Genomic DNA, 15,962 nt, shown 5'->3' with positions numbered 1-15,962 from the left:
ATCGTGATCAACTCCTGCCCAGAAACTTATGTCCCTGTCGGCATGCATAGGGCCGGGAGGCCAGCTGGCTAACCCCAGCTGACCTGTCCCCTTCCAGTCATCCTGCTGCAAAGACCATCGGCCTCTGCCCGACGTAAATCAGTGACCCGGTCTTCAAAGCCAGGGCACACTATCAGCAGAGCGAACTGCACACACAGAATAGGTGTGAGGCTTGTGGAAGCATACTACAACTACAGATTTATTAATCATAAATCAGGACAAAGAAACATGTCGTCTCTCTCTGTCTCTCTGTCTTTCGTCATCTCAGAGAGAGCAGGAAAAGCAAAAGCTATACACAATGGAAGTTCCCAGCAAGCTGTGCTGGAATGTAAACAGACATGTGACACACAACAGTTCCACATGTCTGCTCCTTAAGGTGGAATGGAAATCTCAACAGTCCCCACTGTGGAAGGGCATGTGGGTCCAGAATTGGCCTCCACAGTCACTTACGGACTCACTGTTAAGACCGTGTTCATGGAAGATAATCTTAATTGGCTATGAGGGATTGAAGGAGAAGGAAGAAGAAGAAGAAGAGGAGGAGGAGGAGGAGGAGGAGGAGGAGGAGGAGGAGGAGGAGGAGGAGGAGGAGGAGGAAGTTTTCAAAAGCTTATGACCTCTGCTATTAGATTAAACACAAGTCTACTGTTAGAGAAAGAAGAAGCACCAGGGTCCACCTGCAGCAGCACAACCAGACGTCTTCATCTGCCTTCAAATGCGATTTTATAAACATATAAAGTAGTGGGGGAATTCTCCACCAGCGAGCTCAGACATCCTTCAAAGTGAAGTGCCATTTCCAGTTCACTCAGTTTCTTTCTTGGGTCCCTTTGCTCCTCTGTCCACCTGACCCATCATCTTGTGCCCCTTTTCGGTCAACTCAAAACTGCCCGTCCTCAAATGACCTTTCCGCACTGCCCCCTCCAAATTGCATTGCTCAAAGCATGACAGAGGCGGGGGATGGGAGCAAAACAAATGTCAAGAACGCCTGTGGAAAACAACGGGACCTGATTTGAAGGCCTGTTGTTGGAGTAACAGTAGCTGTGAACATCAGAGAGGACTGGACTCCGTGGAAATAAATGCAGGGATTGATTGCAGCAGAGGAGGGATGAGATGGCGGCAAGGTACCACTCTTCCTCCTGGTACACTATAGAAACACAGGTGGCAGGAGGTCAGGTGACCACAGCCACACGCCGCAACAACCATTGCTACTGGATGTGTTAATGGGATGAAAACCTGATGAGATATTGATTGCCCACTCGAATAGCTTTCTATCTTGGCACAGCAAATGGACAGAAGGCCGTCTGGAAATTTTCCTTACAGCTTATTGCACTGTACCTGTTGGTAGAAAGAGGGTGGTGCTGGGGAGAATCTCACCCTGTCTTGTTAAATCCTTAATAAATAAGAGAGGACTTTAGACATCAAGGGGGAAATGAGAAAGTTGGCTTGCTTTCACTTGCTTTGGGATTCCCATATGCTGCATGTATTCGATGAATCTTTTGCTAATTCCTATTTCTTCTTAGTCTACAATATATTATTATTATTATTATTATTATTATTATTATTATTATTATTATTATTATTTGAATTTAATTGAATTTATATACCACCCTATACCTGGAGGTCTCAAGGCGGTTCACAGAACAAGATCAACATAAAAACCACAATATATAAAATCAAAATAAAAACAACAACCCAATAGCACCCCTCCTCCCTACCAGAAAAGAGTCACATTTTAAAAGGGCATAGGCTGTCAATCAGATCAGCAAAGGCCTGGTTTAAAATGATCGTTTTTGCCTGGCGCCTAAAGGTGCATAATGAAGTTGTCTCTATGGTGAGACAGGAAGGCCCTAGGTTTCAATTCAAGTTGTGAGATTAGGTCTGTACCCAAAGAGCTGAAGAGATTTGGGGTGAGGAGTATGTGTGTGATGCCAAAGGCTAAAAGAAATGCACAAAGGCAGCTTAAAGAAAGGTAATGCTGATTTCTCCCACGTACACACAGTGAGGCTTTTGCCGTCTAATAGCAACAAGGAACAATCCCCAGTACCAACAACAAAAAAAGGAAAAGTCTACAAGGTGTCACACCACAGTCAATCTCTTGTGCACAAGCACACAATTGCCACATACAGACCACAGGTGTGCACACACAATTCACATTCTCTTTGCCCAAGTGTATCTTTCCCTCTCTCACAAACAGGAATTCACAGGATTTTTTTTTTGGAGGGGGGGAGTACAAGGAGGAGGAGAGTAAAACATTGGGAGGTCAGAGCAAGTTGTTTTCTCACACAAAAAGGGAGAAGAATGGTAGAGACGTTTACTTGGAAAAAAAGAAAGAAAACTGGGAATCTGGCGCTTGTGGTTCAACCCAGAGGCACTAAAGAACGCCTCACAACCACCAACTGTCAACTGCAGGTCAGCCATTAAACACCTGGTGTCAGTTAAGTTAACGTCACTCAAAGAAACTAAAGCAGCTTGGGCAGAGTGATCACAGCGACTCTTCCCAGCAGGTCTTGCCCAAATGTGGCAGGTTCCTCCCTTTCCCCAGTTCTCTAAGTCTCCTTCCTCACCCCCACGTCCGTCCCAAGCAACCTAAGACATATTTGCCTTGCCTGCCTCTGTTTTTTTTGTGTGTTCTGGGAGACTGGGGAGGGGAGCTGGTCACAGCAGGAGGGGAAGACTCCCTGGCTTCTTCAACAGCCTGCCTTATCTCTGCAGCCTCTGCTTCTGCCTCTGATATTGTAGTGCTCTCTGCCACAGGCTCTTCCTGCTCACTAACACTGATTACCTCTTCAGCTGCCAACACCTCCTCCTCCCTGGTTTCTCCCTCTGACCACTCATCGTCCACCCCCACCCCCATTCTCCTGGCTCTGAGCTGTCTTTCCCTAGGGTGGTGCTTCCCAGCCAGTCCATGACACCAACCTTGTCACCCATGGGCGCCAGGCTGGCAGCCAGTGGAGTCAGTTATTATCAAGACATTTAACGATGGGATGCATTTATCCCCGTATTGCTTTTACGATGCAATTTGTATTTTTATGTATGTTTAAAAGTGCTTTTTCTCATAGTTAAAAGCGTCCTTCTGAATTCATTTCCCACCAGTGAAAATTCCTTTGAGAAAGCACTGGGACTGAAACAGGCTGTGCAAAAACAGCAGAGGAACAAACAAGCATGGCCAGGTTAACCTGCATGCCAAAAATATTATAGATCAGGAAACAGTAGCAAAACAGGTATCGCTAAGATATCTACATTGCAGCAGCAAATATTACAGATTGCCACTGCTAGTACAAACTTAGGTTTGGCCCAAATGCTGCCACAATATCATACTCTTGATGTCTTGAAGTCTTCCAGAGCGCAAGCAGTTGCCCAGACTGATCCAAGCACCTTGTACACATCCTCGAACCTTACTAGCTGAAATTCATCCAACATAAAATAACTAGACAGTGCTCTGGATACCTTCTGAAATTCATCTGCTGGAACAATGCAGTCAAGGTCCCAGTGCATGGAAGAAATTGTATCCTCAAAATGCTTTGCAAACAAGTCACAGTGAGCTACCATCAGTTCTACTGCCTCTGTTGGGCCAGGCTGTATAAGGGCCTGTATTACCTTGAAAAAGGGATGCGGGTGGCACTGTGGGTTAAACCACAGAGCCTAGGACTTGCTGATCAGAAGGTCAGCGGTTCGAATCCCCATGACGGGGTGAGCTCGGTCCCTGCTCCTGCCAACCTAGCAGTTCGAAAGCACGTCAAAGTGGAAGTAAATAAATAGGTACCGCTCCGGCGGGAAGGTAAACGGCGTTTCCGTGCGCTGCTCTGGTTCGCCGGAAGCGGCTTAGTCATGCTGGCCACATGACTCGGAAGCTGTACGCCGGCTCCCTCAGCCAATAAAGCAAGATGAGCGCTGCAACCCCAGAGTCATCCACGACTGGACATAATGGTCAGGGGTCTCTTTACCTTTACCTTACTATCCTGAAAAGCTGTGCAAGCTGGCATAGTGAAGATGCAATGCAGGCAGCAAAGTATGCCTTCTTTGCTGCATTCACCACCATGAAGTAGGCTTGATGATGAGCTCTCACCAGTGTTTGATGCATTTGACTGGTGTTTTCCCCCACCTGTGTTCAAGCTATCTTCTAGCTCAGTGATGGCCAAACTTGGCCCTCCCGCTGTTTTTTGACTACAACTCCCATCACCCCTAGCTAACAGGACCAGTGGTCAGGGATGATGGGGATTGTAGTCCCAAAACAGCTGTTCTAGCTTGTCTCATTGCCTTAACCTCTGGAGTACACCAAGGAGCCAAGCAGGTGCCACAAAGCAGCAGAGGGCACTCGGGAGTGATCATATCAGTGGATCAGGCCATTCAGATGTTCCAGAGGTCAGCCAGGGCTTTAATAGGAGTGCCAGTCATAGCAGCCAGAAAACCCCCCAGAGTTTTCTGGAAACCCATCAGCCTCCACGGGCAGAGCACCCTAATCGGTCCCATGTCTCTTCAGAGGGGAAAGCCTAGATCTCAACAGAAAGCGATCTGTTCATTACAAGGGACTGATGTCAACAACCCCTACTTTCAGATCACCCTCTTCCTGCCCAGTTGAGAAAACAAGGTTCAGAGTGTGACCTGCCATAAGCGTTGGGCCAATGACCTGTTGCAACAGTCTCATGGTCATCATGGCAGCCATGAAGTCTAGAGCCAGTCACCTTGGTATGAATGTTGAGGTCCCCCAGAACCAACAATCTGAGTCTTCAACACTGCCCTGAGACCAGCTCTGCAGGCAGGAAGACTGACGGCAACAAGGCAAGCAGTAAACCATCCGAATCAACCGTCCCCATTTCCCAGTGCTAGGAACACACGTCTTTCATAATACAAGTGTTGGATTAGTGACCCAACCCACAGATGCAGATGCATACATCAGGGCATGGAGTGCCAGACATCTCAAAACAGGACCTCCAGCAGACAGCACGTTGGCACCAACAACACAGCATAGCATCTCTGCAGAAGGAGTTGCTGAGAGCACCGTGCTGTGCAGAGGGAGCTCTGCAAGTCCCCCTCCTCAAGTGGCCAAGAAGCCAGTGCTGCTTCCTCTGACTTTTTACAATTCCTGCCATTTGCTCTGAGCAACCAGCCTTCTAGGTTCCAACTCTTTCCTCTCTAGTAGCCCTGGAATCAAGATTACTTGCTTGCCTCTGGCTCATCTGTTCCTCCACAGCAGTAGCAGCTGCTTCAAGACTCTGACCTTTAGTCTCTGCTATTTCCTTCTGGGCGTCACCTGACTGGTGACAGGTTGCATCTTGACCGTGAGACTCTGATTCTGTCACAGCTCAGGAAGGCAATTCTCAATAGATTCAGATGTCCTTGGCCGCAGGCATGCAACTGTATTAGAATTTTGTGTGCTGAAAAGACGGCCGTGGGTGGGTGGGTGCTGAGTTCGGAAAGTTTGACAGCAACTAATAAACAACACAGCACAGACTCTCTAATACAGAAAAGCTGCCATCTGGCCCTGAATGCATCCTCAATATTGAGCATTATTTCACCACAATCAAACTAGATAGGCACCTCTTAATGCAATTACATAAGCTTGGTAAAATTCAGCTTAGTTCCTTCCCTACCAAAGTGAAAGTTAAAACAAGCAAAAGTATTGCATTGTAATATGAGTCATCCCTCTAAATTGCAATTTCTTTGTTATGATATTCTTACATTTCTATTCCCCCTTTCTTGTACAACGGGACCCAAGATGGTGTTCATATGGTTCCTGGTAGACGCCCTTCCAGACCCTGATCGCACTCAGACGTGCTTAGCTTCAGTAAAGTGGTGTCCTCGTGTGCCTTCAGAACCATGCCCTGGAACTAGGACTGTCTATACTGGTGGTGGGATTCACCCACTCCCTTTCCCTTTCAACACAGTTAATTGCCTGCTGCTTCAGTCACTTCCCGTAATTCGAAGTTAGGGGGCTGGAGGAGCACGGCTTGGTTACCTTGGCTGACCTATCATGGGCAGGATCTCCATAGCAACATCCTGTTGTTTTCTGAAGGTACTGAAGCTAGAGGGACCAACAATACTCGCATACTGAAGCGAAGGACAAAGCATCTCCTCCTCCTCCTCCAGATGCAGCCAGGCAGACAGGTGAGGAAAAGGGGAGCGGAGAGAACTGCCATCAGTAGTAGAAGAATATACACACACAAACATACTCATACGCACAATACAGTTAGAAGCTATCGATATATGATGAACATGTCAAAACATAATGCAGCCGTACGATGAGTCAGAACATTGGTCCTTCTACCGCAGTATTGTCTATTGTGACTAATAGCAGCTCTCAATTTCACAACCATGAGCTTTCGAACGAAGGCATGAGAATGCACAAACAGAACCCCTTTGTTTTTCTTGAAATAAAAACAGCTTGGGAAGGGGTCATTTTTGAAGCTGAGAAGCAGGGAAGGGAAGGGACCTCATATTTTGGAACCCTGTGGTGGTTAGTTGGCTTGAGGGTTGATTTATTTATTATTATTATTTTACCTTATTTATTTACCTTGAACTGGGCACCACAGTTCAAGAAGGACACTGACAAACTGGAACGTGTCCAGAGGAGGGCAACCAAAATGGTCAAAGGCCTGGAAACGATGCCTTATGAGGAACGGCTAAGGGAGCTGGGCATGTTTAGCCTGGAGAAGAGGAGGTTAAGGGGTGATATGATAGCCATGTTCAAATATATAAAAGGATGTCACATAGAGGAGGGAGAAAGGTTGTTTTCTGCTGCTCCAGAGAAGCGGACACGGAGCAATGGATCCAAACGACAAGAAAGAAGATTCCACCTAAACATTAGGAAGAACTTCCTGACAGTAAGAGCTGTTTGACAGTGGAATTTGCTGCCAAGGAGTGTGGTGGAGTCTCCTTCTTTGGAGGTCTTTAAGCAGAGGCGTGACAACCATATGTCAGGAGTGCTCTGGTGGTGTTTCCTGCTTGGCAGGGGGTTGGACTCGATGGCCCTTGTGGTCTCTTCCAACTCTATGATTCTATTTCATCTATATCCCACCTTTCCTTCTCAAGTAGCTGAAATTGGTGTGCCTGGTTCTCCCACTCCTCACTTAACCCCCACAACAACCCTGTGATGTAGGTTAGGTTGAGAGACAGTGACTGATCCGAGGTCCCCCAGTGAGTTTCATAGCCGAGTGGGGATTTGAACTCTGGCCTCTCAGGTCCTGGTCGGACCCTCTAGCCACTACAACACACTGGCACAGAAGAATGGTGGGCAGAGAAAACATGAAACAAATCTCCTCCCTTCCCTATTCCAGATGTTCGCCACTTGCAGCTGCTTTTGCTTTAAGATGCCATTTTCACACACACCCTGACATGCTCCCAAGCAAAATCTATCGGCTGAATTCAGATTGCCACCTTCAGAGATGAGCAGCAGCTTTCACTAGAGAATGAGAACTGTACCAGGTTGGTAGTAGAGGACATTTTCTTCCTGTTTCCAGGGGGAGGAAGCAGAAGAGTGGCCCTCTACCCTGCAAGTTCAAAATATATGTCACAAGACTCTATCCCATCCACCATCACACAGCCTCCAGGAACGTAGAGAAGAACTTACCCGCTCAGGACCACAATGAAATCCATGACATTCCATCCATTCCGTAAGTAGGAGCCCTTGTGGAAAACGAACCCCAAAGCGACTATTTTAATGCCAGCCTCAAAGCAAAAGATCCCAATGAAATAAGGTTCTGTCTTCTCCTACAGGAAGAGAACAAATTAGCAGGTCAGAGAAGGAAATCGACAAGTATTATACCCTGCCTACATGTTGGAAAATATCTGGTTGCTTCTTGATACCAGACCCTCAGTAGGCTTACTCAGAAACAAGCCCCACTGAGCTTGGTACATCTTACTACTCAATGCTTACTTCACAATTTCATGAACTTAATCCAGACAATGTTTGCTGTCCCCAAGTCCTGTTAAATCAAATCTAACTAGCCCCACTGATTTTGCAGGGCTTTCCTTGGAGCAGAGTCCACATTCCAGGTCCAGAGAATTGCACTCCAGTGCTAGGACCAAATGTTTCAAGCATTAAGCCTGACTCATTTCCCCCCAAAATGGAAGTTCTCCCAGTAGCCTGCCCTGTCTCCCCAAAGACAGTAAGTTTGGAAAAGTGGGACTAGGCAATGGAGAGCAAGGTTCACCACACCTTTTTTTAACTAGGTCTAACTTCTGAGGGGGTCTGGGCCTGGTTCAAAAAGAGAGGGGGCTAGTGAACTGGAGGAGTTTGTTCCTTAGCAACCTCCCAATTCCAGCTGTTGCTGCTGTCACTGCTAATGACCCCTAAAGCTGCTTGAAAACAACTCTTTTAAGTGGAAACTCTAAACAAGAGAAAAACCAGGCAAACAGGCAAACTCAAACATGGGAATAGTTCTTTCTAAGCCGCCTACGGGTCAGTTCTCAGTGAACTGGTTATCTACGTACATGCAATATGTTCTTCCAGGAAGAGATGTTCAACCAACAGCTCAGGGTTCATGAGTCTTTCATTATAAAGGCATGAATATTGACATGTGAGAAGATCCCACTGACCTGTGGACTTATGTGCTTCATCAGGGCTATGTCACAGAGTGCCTCCTCTGCATCCATCTCCATGAAAGTTTTCCCTTAAACATGAAGTTGGTACTACCAGTCTGGCATTGGAGCCAACTCCTAGGGACTGAGGTCCCTTCAGCCTCCTCAATAACATATTAGAAGGGGTCAGGAGCCCCAAAGTTCGTGGGCATTGCTATTCAAATGGTGGGTGGGTGCTACATCTTGTGATTTATTATGTGGGGTGAGGCTTACTTGCCCTCCCCCTCTCCAATATTTTATTCAAGTTGGTACCCCTGCAGCCTGGGAACCAGGAGTGAAACTTTATTTCACAAGCTCCTGTGCTACTCTGATGGCATCTATGCATGCATATTAATAGATTTTAAAACATGGCATGCTTCAGCTGACCAGCTGCAGTATTATTTTATACCCCGGAACCCAATCTTTTTTTTTATTTATTTAGTTCTTTCTACGCTTCTAGGAATATATGGAACTCCCTTCCCTGTCTTCTCATTCTGACAACAATTTCTTTTTCTAATTTATTGTTAGATTTACTCTAAATACTGTACTTTACCTGAGTAGAAACCTTCAAACTCACCTCAAACTTCAAATTTCTTTGAAAGTGGAGGTGTAATTCAAAAGCAATGCTACTCACCTCCACATTTTTCAACTCCTCGCACCCTCCAAGCTCCCAGGGTATTTAAATAAATGAAACACTGTTCTAGTGACCCAGAAGTTTTGCACATGTGCTACCATTTTCTGGTGCCTCATAGCCAACAAAGTGGCAAGTTAGCCCTGGACTAAATCACAGCCGGAATAACAACTGTCTATCAAGTTTGCATCTCACCCAGAGATTGACAGTTACTGGGTATCTGCTAAATTAAGTAAGTAAGTAAGTAAGTAAGTAAGTAAGTAAATATAATGCCTTTCGTTGATTAGGTGCCCTGGGCTAATGTTCCGTCCATTCAATGGAGAGACTGGACCTGGAAACAACAAATATCCTTGATCTATAGAAACACCAGTCCCAGCCCTTGTTGAAAGACTGGAGAGCTATTTCTGAACCATTATAACACTGAAGCCCTGAGGTACATCCTATTAGGTTATCCTGTTGGGTATCAGAGTTTCCTTTGGCACTCAGACACCCGTCACCCTTGAGACTGAAGGTTTACAGTGGGAAAACTTACTTGAACCTACATCCAAGAGATGAAGCGGTGGAATCCATAAGAACCAACCCCCACTCCCCCCAAAGTCAACTTACTAATCTCCGAGACATAGGTGTCTTGTCGTCTTCAGGAAGGTGCTGTTCCAGGGCCAGAACGATGCAGTTTGCAATGATGGTTGCCAGAATCATGTATTCAAAAGGAGTGCATGAAAGAGTTAAGGAATACACAGAGAAAAAACAGAAGCATGACAAGATTCTAGTTTCGCTGCCTTCCTTTCTCAATCACTCGGCCAACCCTTTTGTCACTACATCCATGGCTGTTCAATGAACCTTCGCAAATCTCACATACAATAGGAAGTTAAGCCTTCAATTTTGGTGGGCAGTACCATGAAGCATCCCGATAAGGCTATTTGGAAGCGACAGGAGTGAAGGAGGAAAGAGCCGAGTATATTGACAGTTGTCTCTCTCTCTACTGATACGAGTTCCTTGCTATTAACAAGCAACCTCAGCAGTTTCAAGTTCTGCTGGAAAGCCAGCGTCGTCCAGCAGGAAAAAGTGGAAGCACCCAGATTCAAATCCTTAAAGGTAAAGGTAAAGGGACCCCTGACCATTAGGTCCAGTCGTGACCGACTCTGGGGTTGCGGCGCTCATCTCGCTTTATTGGCCGAGGGAGCCGGCGTTTGTCCACAGACAGTTTTTCCAGGTCATGTGGCCAGCATGACTAAGCCGCTTCTGGCGAACCAGAGCAGTGCACGGAAACGCCGTTTACCTTCCCGCTGGAGCGGTACCTATTTATCTACTTGCATTTTGATGTGCTTTCGAACTGCTAGGTTGGCAGGAGCAGGGACTGAGCAACGGGAGCTCACCCCGTCGCAGGGATTCGAACCGCCGACCTTCTGATCAGCAAGTCCTAGGCTTTGTGGTTTAACCCACAGCGCCACCCGTGTCCCGTGTTCAAATCCTTACTCAGCCCCAAAGTTCACAGAATTGTTGTGAGGATAAAATAGGGTAATTCCAAGCATTCAGCCTAGAAATCCTAGGAGATAGGGTGGAATAAAACATCAGGGAATGAGTTTTAGCAAAGATCTAGACTGCATTTTAAAAAGATTTTTCTTCAGAAAAGGTGTATAATAATCTCCTTTTGTGGTGGCCCCAGGGCAACTGCATCAATCTCTCTAAGCCATTCTGTGACATAAAAAGCAGCGAGTCAGACCTGGCTCATTGCCATCTGAAGAACAGCACCAGTCTGCAGTCACATTCATCCCATGCTGATGCCATGCAAAGGGTTTTTTTTGCATTAAACTAAGTGCTCCAACATGGGCAACTGAAAAGACTAATCTGTCACCTTCTGCTCTTGGCAGTTCAATTGTTGCTTGGGGGTGGGCAGGAAGGGAAGTTGTCTCTGTGAAAAGTGCTTTAGAAAGCTGCAAAATATGATTATTATTGTTGCTGTTATTAATATTACCTGCTGCAGAGTTCCACTCCTGACTGGCTGCGTAGGAGGAGATTGACTTTAAAGTGGCTTTAAAGAGTTGTCAAGGTCATTAACGCAAGGATGAACCAATTTCTCAAACAATTAATGCTTCAAGTCCAAAGGGGCAGCTTCTGACCTCCTCCAAACTTTCCGCTCTTTCCGTAAGTCTACATTAGGGCTCACTCCCCGTCCACCCCAAGTCCAATCTTGCACATATTTTGATTTCCACCCTTCCTCTTGTTACACGGTCAACACAGCACTTTAACAATCTTCAAGACTATGCCAGTTCAGATTTGTTTCCTATATTGGGCATTCCCTGTTGGCACTCATTCAGTACAATGGCAGGCATGTACAGCAGACATAGCATATTCACGGCAGTGCAGGTGTCTGGATACACACCAGCCAAACATTAGGAGAGAGAGAGAAAAGGCCCACTCAGCACCAAGGGGACCATGTATGAGGTGCTCAGCACCATGGCCATCTCTAAGGACCACACTGGAGCCCTCAGCAGCCATACTCACATCTCAAGCCAGGGAGTGTGTTCTCCTCCAGCATAGGGTCACCAAGAATAGAATAGAATTTATTATTATTTATACCCTGCCCATCTGGCTGGGTTTCCCCAGCCACTCGGGCTGCTTCAAACAAAGTATTAAAATACAGTGGTTTGTTAAACATTAAAAGCTTCCCTAAAGAGGGCTGCCTTCAGATGTCTTCTAAAAGTCTGGTAGATGTTTTTCTCTTTGACACCTGGTGGGAGGGCGTTCCACAGGGCGGGTGCCACTACCAAGAAGGCCCTCTGCCTGGTTCCCTGTAACTCGGCTTCTCACAGTGAGGGAACCGCCAGAAGGCCCTCAGAGCTGGACCTCAGCGTCCGGGCAGAACGATGGGGGTGGAGACGCTCCTTCAGGTATACTGGACCGAGGCCATTTAGGGCTTTAAAGGTCAGCACCAACACTTTGAATTGTGCTCGGAAACGTACTGGGACCCAATGTAGATCTTTCAAGACTGGTGTTATGTGGTCTCGGCGGCCGCCCCCCAGTCACCAGTCTAGCTGCTGCATTCTGGATTAGTTGTAGTTTCCGGGTCACCTTCAAAGGTAGCCCCACATAGAGTGCATTGCACCAAGGCAATTTGCAAGAGCTGGAGAGGGCATTTGGGAACTGAAGTGTAGCAGGCAGAAAGCACTGCTTTATCGACCAGGCAGCCAAAGACAGAAGGCAAAGCCACTGCTATTCATACAAGTTCTGGTCAATCCAGAGGTCTCATGTGGCCATGGACTGGTTGGACACAGAGGAATGGTGGAAGGAACAGCTGGGGAAACACCAAGGGAAGAAGGCACAGAACCTGTGGTGGTGATGGCACTGTTAGAATTCCTGATCTTTGATTGTATTCATGGGATTTTTGTCTTTCACATGACGGTGTATGTTTTGACTCCACAGAGTGGGAAGTGACGGAGACAGGATGTTTGTGTTACTGTGTTCCGTGAAGTGGGACTATTGTCCGTTGTTCTTTTTCTCTTTACTGTCAGATGCTAGAGAGAGAGGGAGCCATGTTGCAGTGCTCCGTGTGTGTTTATACTGTATGTAAATAAAGTAGATTAGCCAAAATGCTGAGTTGCTGAGGTGTGTCATGCAAGGTGCGGAAATTCTGTGGATCTCTAAGTGTGCTGGTGTCGGTTGGCATCAGTCGCTGTGATGTTCAGGCAGAAGAAAGCTTATGAAGCTCCCAAAAGATCGACCAGGAGGGAGGGAATATGCCAGACGGGCATGTGTCTCTGCCAGGGTCCTACTCGAGTGTAGGCTGAACTCCTGACAGGCACAACAATGAGTAGTCAGATGGAGAAGAGGGAGAAAACTGGGAAGAGAAGGTGTTGCAAGCTGAAGTGGTAACAGGGTTTAGTGAGTTGGGAGAGACTGTGGCAGAGAGAAGTCAAGAAGTAGAAGCAGGAGAATGGGACGGGGGAGGTTGAGAGCCAGAGAAAGAGGGCAAGGTTGCAATCTACACCTCTCAGCCATATGGAAGAGCACTGAGCCAAAAAATCAAGCATTTAAAAAATGTGTGGCTCCCAGATTGAGAATCTGGCAATGCTGACCCATGATAGAAGTCCTGCCTCAACATTAATTTAGGCTTACCGAAAAAGGTCCACCCCAATTACTGCTTTTAAAATCCTACCTTCCAAAACTGCTTTAAAAAAAGGTTGTTGAGGCTTCTGGTTACACCCCCACCTCCCTGCTACTACAGGTGCAAATCACAGAAGGTAGATGGATTTGACGGTCAGTCTACTACAACCTTCTGATTTCGGACCGCGTAAAAATCAACATATAATTATTCTTTCACTAAAATTTTGGGAAGGGGAAATGTTGACTTCCTAATTATTAAAAGCAGATAGAAGCACAGGGCCCAGATCCCTTGAATCCTAGCACTAGCATTTAACAAGTCCAACATATGAGGAATAATTCTCACTGGCTATGTCTGGCTGATTGCCCAGCAGAATGAATACCACAAGCCTGCAACTTACGTGCATTTAACTTGTGTGCATTCAATTCGAATAAAAAATAAAAAGGGAGCAGGAAAAATGGCTTTGGCGATCCCACCTACCATTGAACCCAGTGTCGTTTGACTATAAATGATTTTGACTTTAGGCGTGATACCTGGAACGTAATCCCCACGTAAATTGAGAGCATACTGTACTGCACACCCATAAATCAATCAAACCAGAAAAATCCCCCTAATCCTCCATTACCTTTAAAAACTCTTGGCAATCAAAACACTATTGTCATGAATTTATAAGTAACAATCGGACACAGCTAGATTAGGATTACTTCCTCCTGCGAACCAACCCCCCCCCCCCCCGAAAAAAAATTAAAACCACACACCTGGTGATGGGAAGCAGAAGAATAGAATCTTAGTCACAATATAATTTGGGGGCAGAGAATCATGAGGCTTCAGAAACAATGGGAAACCAAGAAAGCTAAATCCCCTCTTCTTGCTAGAGAGGCGCGTCCTCAATGCCTCTGTGCACCAGAAGCAAATTAAGTCTGTGACTCAATTGCTGAAGAGACAAGACTTATGAACCCTGCCAACAACCTCCAGCTGGTGACAAATAGGACCTGTTGCATTCGCTTGTTCCAATTGCATATTTTTTTTGTGGCTTTCAAAACCATTGACTGTGAAGTGCTGGTGACACAAGGGGAAACTTGACAGGCTTTCATGGGACCACATCAAATCGCCTATTTGATGGCAGATGTTTGCCACCATCCTAAGCTGCATGGAACCCTGGATGTAAAAACCAAAGTAATGTTTTATTTGAATGGCCCCCCAAGCTACCATTAAGGCAGGCATAGGCAAACTCAGTTGTCCAGATGTTTTGGGACTACAACTCCCATCATCCCTAGCTAACAGGACCAGTGGTCAGGGATGATGGGAACTGTAGTCTCAAAACATCTGGAGGGCCAAGTTTGCCTATGCCTGATCTAAGGCAGCTACCACACACTCACACACAGTATATTTGTTCTTTTGCAAGATAGATGGATAGATAGGTGATGGATAGATAGATTATAGATTAGATAGATGATAGATGATAGATGATAGAAGATAGATAGATAGATAGATAGATAGATAGATAGATAGATGATAGATAGATAGATTAGATAGCTAGATAGATGATAGATGATAGATGATAGATGATAGATAGATAGAGATAGATGATAGATAGATAGATAGATAGATAGATAGATAGATGATAGATAGATATAGATAGATAGATATAGATAGATAGATGATAGATAGATAGATAGATAGATAGATAGATAGATAGATGATAGATAGAGAGATAGAGAGATAGATAGATATAGATGATAGATATAGATAGATGATTGATAGATAGATAGATAGATAGATAGATAGATAGATAGATAGATAGATGATAGATAGATGATAGATAGATAGATAGATAGATAGATAGATAGATAGATAGATAGATGATAGATAGATAGATATGATAGATAGATATTCCACCCTCCCTCCAAGGTTGCTAACATGGTTTCCCCTCCCCGTATTAACCTTGCAACAACCCTTGGCCCAAGGTCACCCAGTGAACTTCATGGCTGAGTGGGGATTTGAACCCTGGTCTCCTCAAGGTGGCTTACAGTAGATTGTAATAAAGCAAAACCCACACAAATACAGACAAACTGGCAGCCCTTGTTCTCTGGCTGATACATGGTACCAGAGCATAAAGAAGACACTACAATCTTTAAACTTGTCCTGCAGCAGGCTTCCTCAACCTCGGCCCTCCATGTTTTTTGAGACTACAATTCCCATCATCCCTGACCACTGGTCCTGCTAGCTAGGGATCACGGGAGTTGTGGGCCAAAAACATCTGGAGAGCCAAGGTTGAGGAAGCCTGTCCTACAGGAAATCCCAGAAACTGGTGGTCTGGAATGGGGTTGGGGATCTCCATGAGAAAACCCTTTGCACTTCACCAAACTACAATTCCTGGGATTCTTGGGGAAGCCATGCCAGTGAAAGTGAACGAAGCCAATACAGTGGTACTTCAGTTTAAGTTTAATTCATTCTGAAGGTCCATTCTTAACCTGAAACTGTTCTTAACCTGAGGTACCACTTTAGCTAATGGGGCCTCCCGCTGCTGCCACGCCACCGCCGCGTGATTTCTGTTCTCATCCTGAAGCAAAGTTCTTAACCCGAGCTACTATTTCTGGGTTAGTGGAGTCTGTAACCTGAAGCGTATGTAACCCG

General features: G+C 45.8%; 1 protein-coding gene across 5 annotated transcripts in view; it reads right to left on the bottom strand.

Annotated features, from left to right (window-relative positions):
- Nucleotides 1–15,962, bottom strand: part of CACNA1E (calcium voltage-gated channel subunit alpha1 E) — a 484,689-nt gene that overhangs the window by 284,583 nt on the left and 184,144 nt on the right. For all 5 annotated transcript variants that reach the window (XM_053391318.1, XM_053391316.1, XM_053391315.1 and 2 more), the window contains exons 4-5: nt 9,830–9,936; nt 7,604–7,743 (exon numbers count right to left, since the gene is read on the bottom strand). In XM_053391318.1, the coding sequence (XP_053247293.1) occupies nt 7,604–7,743; nt 9,830–9,936 (247 nt within the window). The remainder of the gene's footprint in view (nt 1–7,603; nt 7,744–9,829; nt 9,937–15,962) is intronic.

Source organism: Podarcis raffonei, chromosome 6, assembly GCF_027172205.1.
Source record: "Podarcis raffonei isolate rPodRaf1 chromosome 6, rPodRaf1.pri, whole genome shotgun sequence".
Lineage (NCBI taxonomy): Eukaryota > Metazoa > Chordata > Lepidosauria > Squamata > Lacertidae > Podarcis > Podarcis raffonei.
Note: the sequence above shows the minus strand (reverse complement) of the source record. Positions and strands in the feature narration are given on the sequence as shown.